At 39.1% G+C, this 11,175-nt stretch overlaps 1 protein-coding gene across 1 annotated transcript; it reads right to left on the bottom strand.

Moving 5' to 3' along the window:
• Positions 1-223: 223 nt before the first annotated feature.
• LOC140861232 (uncharacterized) lies at positions 224-10,341 on the bottom strand. Its single transcript, XM_073264228.1, has 2 exons — positions 9,848-10,341; positions 224-509 (listed from the first exon to the last, which is right to left on the bottom strand). The coding sequence occupies exons 1-2, from the start codon at positions 10,339-10,341 to the stop codon at positions 224-226; spliced, it is 780 nt and encodes a 259-aa protein (XP_073120329.1).
• Between the last annotated feature and the right edge of the window lie 834 nt (positions 10,342-11,175).

Genomic DNA, 11,175 nt, shown 5'->3' with positions numbered 1-11,175 from the left:
CGACGACTATGTCTAATGAGATATATGGTAACTTATACCTCTTAACAAAACATGCAAAAATGAAAGAATGAGATGCACTAGTGTCAATGAGTGCAAAAGCAGGTATATCACATAACAAGAATGTACCCGCTATGACTTTCTCATTCTCATCCACTGTCTGATCATGCCTCAAGGCAAACACTTGTCTAGAAACACAAGGTTTCAGATTAGAACCCCCTGTCGACTATCCATGTGGTCTCTGCTGCACTGAAACCTGAGAACCAGAACCTGAGCCAGAACCAGCTCCCCCGGCCTGTGTACAATCCTTCTTCAAGTGGCCAATCTCTCCACATCGGAAACATGCTCCTGAAATATTATGGCACCTGTTGGCAGACTGAATTCCACCACAATGCTTGAAAGGACCCTGATTCTTCCTCCCAAAGCGCATCACATCCCCGGATCCTAAGGAAGAAGAAGTGGAACCAGACTTCTTGAAAGACTGAGCACGGAGACCCAAGGAAATCGTGGGTCTAGACAAAAGAAAGGATGTGTTAAGGCGAATATGAAAGAGTGGGTGCCTGGTTAGCCAACTTGTGGCTAAGGGCTTTTATGACTCTATGTAAAACAATATTTTGTTTAATATAATTTACACTTTTATAATGGCATTGACTTTATCTTTCTTCATAATGTTATATTATGATATACTATTGTTGTTTTGATAAAGACCTTGAATATACTATAGTGTATGTAAGATGTGGTAGCACATGGGGATGGCTATCATGAAACACATCTTATAGTCACTGTATATTCTAAACAGTTCCTAGTCAATTGAGCCGTCCGCAAATATGGATAAGGATCGCTCGAGATTGAGACTAGCATTTGCGATGCCGAGTACCACGTTTCATTGGTATGGAACATAGAGATGTTCAAAGCATGTAAATGGATATTCATATGATGAATGATCGAACTACCCTATTCGGACTTTCCAAGTGGTTATCACTTATCGAGTGTATAAAGTCCGCAGTTTTGGTTGTACACCATTAGTCCTTATTACTTGAAACATCATTGAGACTCTATATGCTAGTACTGTACTTTGACTCGTTTACCGACTCTATTGGGGTCATCAGGTGTCGGGATTGGGTACAGTTACGACACATATAGGAGTCGATGCTTTGTTGTCAAGGATTCACCACATACTTGCGAGTGTGGATATCCTATTCGATATGAGGAGATATTAGTGTGACAAATCTCTGGCCAGAGTACATGATGTGTTTTAGGTTACTTGGTGTTCCTAGTAACACATACGATGTCACTAATAAATCTCCAAGATGTTGTGCATAGTTATCGAATCTCGAACGACTCTCGATGCACCAATGGTTGTTGATTCGATCGGGATATTTGATTGAAGGGACCGTACTGTACGCTAACCAAAATCTACTGGTTCTTGCAGGCACTATCAGTAATACCTAGGGAATCATAGGGCGATGTTGCTAGGCTCTCTTACTATGATTCGATGGGTAAGTCGGAAATTTTTGTTCCGAGTCACAAGGAGTTGTGAGCCCACGGCTAGCTGTATTCCTGAACCATTGAGGGTTACACAAGTAATGGATTACTAAAACCCCGTAGAGATAGTTAAATTTAAAGAGTTAAATTTAATGAAAGAGAAGTTGGACTTCTTAATTAAAGGGAGTGGGATTTCCTAAAATGACATAGGGATGGGCATTTTTGAAAATCACTGAATTCGGATTCAGAAAAATTATCTTGACTCTAAAAGATGCAGAAATGGTTTCTGTGCACATTGGTAAAATCAGTTTATCAATCGGAGTCACGATGAATTTTATATTAATTTCTATAACAACGGGCTTGGCTTGTTGGGCTTAAGTTATGGATTGTGGGCCCTAAAGAGTTAGAGTCCTAATGCAATTATAAGTTAATCTAGTCTAAAAATTATCTATAAATCTATGTACTGTGTTCGAAAATTACATAAGATTTCAGTCTTGCAATTTTTGAATTTCAGCCTATATTATTCAAGGGGATTTTCGAAATCCTTTGTCCCTTTTGGAGAAAATTCGGGTTGTGATTTTTGTGAAAAATTACAATCTGAATTAACAGATCATATCTGTTTATTCTCTACGCAAACTTCTGATTGATTTCTAGTGCAGTCAATCAGAGGGTTTTGTTTTCTATTCGTGGACCTGATTGAAGAAACATTCGTTCATCAGTTCCTGGGATATACAACAAGAGCAGATTAAATTCTGTTGGTGTCCATAATCTCGCTTCGAGATTTCAAGGTAAAATATTTAATAGTAATTATTTGTTTTACTTACACAAATTTAATCGTAAAGTTTTGATACCTAGATATGGAATCGTTCCATATTAATAAAATAAATTTTTAAATTTCCGCTGCACCGGGTATCAATTCTTATTGATCTGAACACAGTTTTCCAACAGTGGTATCAGAGCCAGGTTGCTCAGATCAAATGATTAAATTAATCGATTGTACAAAATTTTTAAGCCTCGGTTTTTGAAACAAAACGAAAATTTAAAATTGAATTTTAATGGGCAAATCGAGTAGCGAGCGTCGCTGCCCAGCCCGGGCCCCTTTTTGGGGAGCGGGCAACCCAGGATTGTCCCGGGCAGCCCGGAAAAATTATTTTTAATTTAAATTTTAATTTTTTGAAATTTTAGTTTTTGATCCGATCGAAAATTATTTTTGATTGGTTCACGAGGCATCAGATCAAATTGTTCCGAAAATTTTAAAATTGATTTTTGGATAAATTTGAATTTTTGGAAAATTTATAAATTTTATCCGTTAAATTAAATTTTATAAAATTAATTATTTTGGTACAATTGATGATAAGATATGATCTTATGGATGGATAAGATAAAATATGATTTTATATTTTAAATTATGATGCCATTGCATGTTTATCAAATTATTTAATTATTGAATTAATTAATGGATAAAGGATGATCGATTGTCATGACCAATGTTTTAGGTGTATGTTAGGTAATTTACATTTGTCTTATTGTTGTTGGATTTTATTAATGGGCTTGGTTTATAGCCCAATATGATTGTGTAATAAAAGTGGGCCTGGTTTATGGCCCGTTCCCACCCCTAAAAATGTATCCCATATTTGTCATCGAAATTTATTGTAAATTTATTAGACTTAGTGGGAGACAAAGATTTGAAGAAATGGTGGGCCCAGCAGACAATGAAGACCGAAGAAATGTAAATTGAAAGCTCAATGTAATAGGATTGCATTGCATACTTGCATATCACCTAGGATTGGACTTAGACTCGTGATTGGCAACCACGGGTCGGTTAGTTAATGGGATCGATCATCCTTAAATAATATATGATATTATTGATGTATGCATGTTTAGACTAAATTGTATGAATCCCGCAAGCATACATAAATTGCATGATGAGACAAATTTTCAAAATTAAAAATCCCTCATTTTAAATATGATTTAAAATTGATATCAAGATTAATAAAAAGGGAATTTAAATATTGTTTAAATATTCCTACCTTCCATCAACGATCAATGTATGAGATGCTACCCGCGGATACGGTCCGGCTCATATTATTGGGGGGGCCCGTTCGTCGAAAAGTTGTACATTGGATAGACACATGTTGTAAGTTGGGTGGAACTCTCATGGGATTGGCTCATATTATTGGGGATCCACATGGCGACCGTCCATCACAACTTAATATTGATGGGTTATCTTGACATGTCACAATAAACGGCGTCATATTATTGGGCCCTTATTGGACATGAGGTAAAAACATGGGGATTACTTTGGAAGTAATTGGGCTCTACCTTTTGAAAATTATGGTTGGCTGATATTATTCGGGATCATGATTTGTCAATTGGACTCCATGTTCTCACTAAGGAAAACAGTTTCCCGTTTTCACTAGAGGGTAGTGAAATCGTTAAAATAGTGGGAGTGTAATTCATAAAATAAAATTTGCCATATTTTATGTCTTAGTAAATTAATTAAACAAATCAATGATTATTGTCTGGTTTCTTTTCAGTATTATATTACGATGAATCCACGCAATCCACTGTTTTCAATTCTCGAACAAAACAAATTGACTGGCGCAAACTATACGGAATGGTTCCGTAAGTTGAAAATTATTCTTACTTCGGAAAAAGCTTTCTACGTGTTAGAGAAGCCGCCTCCAAAGGAAGCCCCGGCTAATACAAGTCCGGAAGAGTTGGCCAAACTTGATTTATGGTGGGGCCATGATATCAAGGCCAAATGCTACATGCATGCTTCGATGTCTGATGAGCTTCAAAGAAGATTCGAGGATACCGTGAATGCTGCTGACATTCACAAGAACCTCAAGGAACTCTTTGGAGCTCAGTCAAGGTCGGAGAGGTATGCCACCGTCAGAGAGCTCATGACGAGCCACATGCGAGATGGGACTTCGGTCCGTGAGCATGGGGAGCGCATGATTGGGCTCATTGAAAATTTGGTAACACTCGACTTGACTTTGGAGCATGAACTTAGCGTGGACTTGTTGCTTCTATCACTTCCTTCATCGTTTGACGGTTTTGTGATGAACTTCAATATGAACAAGATAGAGGCCACCCTTGAAGAGATGGTCAATATGCTTGTCACATATGAAGCCACACTAAAGAAGAATAAACCGGTACTCTTGGTTGGCTCCTCTTCTAACTCTAAGAAAGGACCAAGTGGAAAGGGTAAGAAACGTTCTGCCCCGCCCAAGAAGATTGTACCAAATAAGAAGGGAAAGGCCAAGGCTTCAATTGGGATAAAAGATGAAAACGTTTGTCATTACTGCAAAAAACCCGGTCATTGGAAACGTAACTGCAAGGAATACCTCGAACAGTTGCGAACTGCAAAGGGTATGTTTTACATTGAAATAAATGTTTCGCTTAATACTTCTTCTTGGGTATTGGATACCGGATGTGGATCTCACATTTGCAATGATTTGCAGGTGATGACAAGAAGTCGTAAGCTAAGGATGGGTGAGACCCAGCTAAGGCTCGGGAATGGTTCTAGAGTCGAAGCCAAAGCTATAGGAGACATTTATTTAGTTTTGCAAAACAATTTTAAGTTATTTTTGAGAGATGTTTTATATGTTCCGGATTTGGTCAAAAACATTATTTCTATTTCTATGCTTGATAGAGATGGTTTTTCTTGTAATTTTGTGAATGGGATTTGCAATATTTACAAGAATGAATGCTTGATTGGAAATGGACAACTTGAAAACGATCTATATAGCTTAAAATTAAAAGACGTTCCAATGAATTATGTTGATAAACCGGTAACAATAATTAAAAAGAAAAACGATAGTCAAATCCCGGCAAACCTTTGGCATGCTAGAGGCTAGGTCATATTTCCTCAAGGAGGATGAACAAGCTAGTGGGAGAGGGCATGTTTGATATGTCTGATATTAACTCTCTACCTACTTGTGAGTCCTGCCTAAAGGGAAAAATGACTAAATCTCCTTTCAAAGGGAAACCTAAGCGTAGTCAAAATCTGTTGGATTTGATCCATACAGATGTTTGCGGTCCATTTAGGATTGGTACTAAATGTGGCAACACCTACTTCATTACCTTTACTGATGATCATTCTAGGTATGGGTATTTATATTTAATGAAATATAAGTCTGAAGCATTTGAAAGGTTCAAAGAATTCAAGGCTGAAGTAGAAAACAAACTAGGTAAAAGTATTAAGGCACTTCAATCGGATCGAGGTGGAGAATACTTAAGTACCAAGTTTTTGGACTATCTAAAAGAGAATGGGATTCTCTCTCAGTGGACTCCTCCTATGACACCTCAGCTGAATGGTGTTTCAGAGCGTCGCAATCGAACTTTGTTGGACATGGTTCGATCCATGATGAGCTTCACTGAGCTCCCACCTTCGTTTTGGGGCTACGTGCTTGAAACAACGGTATTGTTGTTAAACAACGTCCACACTAAAGCAGTAAATAAAACAACATACGAGTTATGGAATGGCAAAGCTCCTAAGTATTCGTACTTGAGGATTTGGGGATGTTCTGCTTACGTGAAGCAGACAGTGGGAGATAAGTTGGATAGTCGATCCACCTTATATTATTTTGTAGGGTATCCAAAGAATTCAATCGGATATTATTTCTATCATCCTGTTGAAACAAAAGTGTTTGTTTCAAGGAATGCCACCTTCTTGGAGAAGGAGTTCTTATTGGATAAGAAAGGCAAGATGATGGAACTCAAAGAAATTCGAGAAGAACCCGAGATACAGAATAGCGATCCTACACCTCAAGAATCATCACAAGACACGCCTATTACTTGGAGATCCGAGAGGAATTCTAGGCCTCCTATTAGATATGGTATTCTTCTTGAAGGGGATCAAAGTGAACCCGACATTGGATGTGATCCAAGAAACTTCAAGGAAGCAATTTCTGATGCGGATTCGAATTTATGGCTTGAAGCTATACAATCGAAAATAGACTCGATGCATTCTAACCAAGTTTGGTCTTTAGTAGATCCTCCCGATGGAATTGTTCCAATTGGGTGCAAATGGATCTACAAGAGAAAGCTGGGCCTGATGGAAAGGTATTGACCTACAAGGCACGATTGGTGGCAAAATGTTATACTCAAAGACAAGGAGTTGACTATGATGAAACCTTTTCACCAGTCGCAATTTTCAAGTCCATAAGAATCCTTATTGTCATAGCAGCATGGTATGACTATGAGATATGGCAAATGGATGTAAAGACTGCATTTTTTAATGGAAACATTAAGGAAGAGATCTATATGATGCAGCCTGAGGGATACACATCCATGGGAAGCGAGCATAAGGTATGCAAGCTTCAGAGATCAATCTATGGTCTCAAACAAGCATCAAGAAGTTGGAACCAGAAATTTGATGAAACGATAAAGGATTTTGGTTTTATCGTGAACCCGAAGGAACCATGCGTGTACAAGAAAGTAGTTAAGAATGCGGTAACATTCTTAGTACTTTATGTTGATGACATCCTACTCATGGGGAATGATGTAGGGATGTTGCAGTCAACAAAGATATGGTTATCAGGTAGATTCTCGATGAAGGATTTAGGTGAGGCATCCTATATTCTAGGAATTCAGATCTATAGAGATAGATCTAAAAGAATGATAGGACTCACTCAATCAACCTACATCGACACCATATTGAAAAGGTTTTCTATGGATGAGTCCAAGAGAGGACATCTACCTATGTGTCATGGAGTTTCTCTATCCAAGTCTATGTGTCCCAAGACTGACAAAGAGATAGAGAAGATGAAACACGTGCCATATGCGTCAGCCATAGGTAGTATCACGTATGGAATGATATCTACCAGACCGGATGTGGCCTATGCTCTGAGTGTCACGAGCAGATACCAAGCCAATCCCGGTCAAATGCATTGGAAAGCCGTGAAGGATATTCTTAAGTACTTGCGAAGGACTAAGAATTTATTCATGGTTTATGGAGGGAGAGAATTGAAGTTGGAAGGCTATACCGACTCTAGCTTCCAATGTGACGTGGATGACTCGAAATCAACCTCTGGATTTGTATTCGTGCTCAATGGCGGTGCTGTCTCTTGGAAGAGTTCCAAGCAGGACACCACAGCGGATTCCACCACTGAGGCAGAATACATTGCAGCATCAGCTGCTGCTAAAGAGGCGGTTTGGATAAGGAAATTCATCCAAGAGTTGGGTGTAATTCCTGAAGCTGTTGGTCCAGTCCCAGTGTACTGTGACAACACGGGTGCCGTTGCTCAGGAAAAGGAGCCAAGGTCTCATCAGAAGTCCAAACACGTACTGAGGAAATACCACATCATCCAGGATATCATGGAAAGAGGAGACATCAGTGTCGAGAGAGTGGCCTCTACAGACAATATCGCTGATCCGCTTACTAAGCCCTTGTCAGGACCATTGTTTGAAAAACATCGCGAAGCAATGGGATTACGTAGTATGACTAGTTGTCTTTAGGGCAAGTGGGAGATTGAAAGAGTGGGTGCCCGGTTAGCCAACTTGTGGCTAAGGGATTTTATGACTCTATGTAAAACAATCTTTTGTTTAATATAATTTACACTTTTATAATGGCATTGACTTTATCTTTCTTCATAATGTTATATTATGATATACTATTGTTGTTTTGATAAAGACCTTGAATATACTATAGTGTATGTAAGATGTGGTAGCACATGGGGATGGCTATCATGAAACACATCTTATAGTCACTGTATATTCTAAACAGTTCCTAGTCAATTGAGCCGTCCGCAAATAAGGATAAGGATCGCTCGAGATTGAGACTAGCATTTGCGATGCCGAGTACCACGTTTCATTGGTATGGAACATAGAGATGTTCAAAGCATGTAAATGGATATTCATATGATGAATGATCGAACTACTCTATTCGGACTTTCCAAGTGGTTATTACTTATCGAGTGGATAAAGTCCGCGGTTTTGGTTGTACACCATTAGTCCTTATTACTTGAAACATCATTGAGACTCTATATGCTAGTATTGTACTTTGACTCGTTTACCAACTCTATTGGGGTCATTAGGTGTCGGGATTGGATACAGTTACGACACATATAGGAGTCGATGCTTTGTTGTCAAGGATTCACCACATACTTGCGAGTGTGGATATCCTATGCGATCTGAGGAGATATTAGTGTGACAAATCTCTGGCCAAAGTACATGATGTGTTTTAGGTTACTTGGTGTTCCTAGTAACACATGCGATGTCACTAATAGATCTCCAAGATGTTGTGCATAGTTATCGAATCTCGAACGACTCTCGATGCACCAATGGTTGTTGATTCGATCGGAATATTTGGTTGAAGGGACCGTATTGTACGCTAACCAAAATCTACTGGTTCTTGCAGGCACTATCAGTAATACCTAGCAAATCATGGGGCGATGTTGCTATGCGCTCTTACCATGATTCGATGGGTAAGTCGGAAATTGTTGTTCCGAGTCACAAGGAGTTGTGAGCCCACGTCTAGCTGTATTCCTGAACCATTGAGGGTTACACAAGTAATGGATTACTAAAACCCCGTAGAGATAGTTAAATTTAAAGAGTTAAATTTAATGAAAGAGAAGTTGGACTTCTTAACTAAAGGGAGTGAGATTTCCTAAAATGACATAGGGATGGGCATTTTTGGAAATCACTGAATTCGGATTCAGAAAAATTATCTTGACTCTAAAAGATGCAGAAATGGTTTCTGTGCACATTGGTAAAATCAGTTTATCAATCGGAGTCACGATGAATTTTATATTAATTTCTATAACAACGGGCTTGGCTTGTTGGGCTTAAGTTATGGATTGTGGGCCCTAAGGAGTTAGAGTCCTAATGCAATTATAACTTAATCTAGTCTAAAAATTATCTATAAATCTATGTACTATGTTCGAAAATTACATAAGATTTCAGTCTTGCAATTTTCGAATTTCAGCCTATATTATTCAAGGGGATTTTCGAAATCCTCTGTCCCTTTTGGAGAAAATTCGGGTTGTGATTTTTGTGAAAAATTACAATCTGAATTAACAGATAATATCTGTTTATTCTCTACGCAAACTTCTGATTGATTTATAGTGCAGTCAATCAGAGGGTTTTGTTTTCTATTCGTGGACCTGATTGAAGAAATGTTCGTTCATCAGTTCCTGGGATATACAACAAGAGCAGATTAAATTCTGTTGGTGTCCATAATCTCGCTTTGAGATTTCAAGGTAAAATATTTAATAGTGATTATTTGTTTTACTTACACAAATTTAATCGTAAAGTTTTGATACCTAGATATGGAATCGTTTCATATTAATAAAATAAATTTTTAAACTTCCGCTGCACCGGGTATCAATTCTAATTGATCTTAACACAGTTTTCCAACAGAATACTGTCCTCAGCCTGATGACATTGGCTCACAAGTCCCTCGTAAGTCATGTCATTCCCCACAGCAACTTGATCGTGGATCTCCGGATTAAGGCCCTGGAGGAACAGATTATACTTCGCCTCCGTGCTGTCAGCGATCTGGGGAGAATAGGGCAGCAACTCAAAGAACTTCAGCTGGTATTCATCAATCATCATCGATCCCTGACGCAAACCCAACAACTCACTTGCCTTCACCTCTCGGAGAGCAGGAGGAAAATACAGCTTGTGGAAAGTTGCACGGAACTCTTCCCAGGTAGCAACTCCTCGTGCTGCAATAAATGGTGCGGATGCAGATCTCCACCATCTCTGAGCTTGTCCCTCCACGAGGAAATCCAGAGTCTCCATTTTCTGCTCCTCCATGCAACGAAACTCCCGAAAGTAGACCTCCATATGCCACAGCCATGTCTCCGCATCCTCCGGTGACTCACCTCCGACTAATGATTTTTGACCCATCTGCATAAACCTGTGCATACTGAAATGCCTGTGATCATCACGACGATGGTAATGACGGCCCCGATGATAGTCTCGATCGTCTCGACCACCCTAGTGTCCACCTACGCTGCCGTGGCTACTCTCTTCACCATAACCCGCCATCTACACGATAATTAAAGGTTAAACCCAAATTCAAACAATCTAAATCCCAATATTACTATGCATGCTTTGAACCCATAAATGTAGTGACCCGCGTCATGATCACCTACTAATCAGAAGCTTAAGCATGCATTTAACTTAATTAAATAAACCATCAGAAAATAACAGCGAAAAAGCATAAACCACAATTAAAATATTATACAACCATATCAAAAAATCCAAAATGTAATAACCCAAATACATCAAAGCAAAAGCCAAGACAATTTTCTGCTGGCCCTCCAATGCTTAAGTCCTCCTGGAACCCCCGCCTCATCCAGCCGCAAACCTGCCCCATGGAATAGGGTGTCCAGATACAACAAAGTACGAGACATAAGCATGATAAGCTCAATACGAGAGTATGAGTATACGGTATTATACATGCAGGTATGCAAGTGATACTGGGTACCAAGACTCTTAGGTCAAGAAACAAGCTCATAGACCAGTCCCATGGTATATAGCACGCTGCACCGTCGCCTCATGAGGTGGCTTATATACCCAGTGGATAATGATAACCTGATACTAGTACATGTGTCCAACCATCACGATGACCTGACACAAGACTTCCGTATCCAACCATCCACATACTCGTAGGGTGAGCGCCCTACTACAGGATATATCTAGGAAGCAGACTCAATATGCTCGTGAATGCAACATATA

This window comes from Henckelia pumila, chromosome 4, assembly GCF_033568475.1.
Source record: "Henckelia pumila isolate YLH828 chromosome 4, ASM3356847v2, whole genome shotgun sequence".
Lineage (NCBI taxonomy): Eukaryota > Viridiplantae > Streptophyta > Magnoliopsida > Lamiales > Gesneriaceae > Henckelia > Henckelia pumila.
Note: the sequence above shows the minus strand (reverse complement) of the source record. Positions and strands in the feature narration are given on the sequence as shown.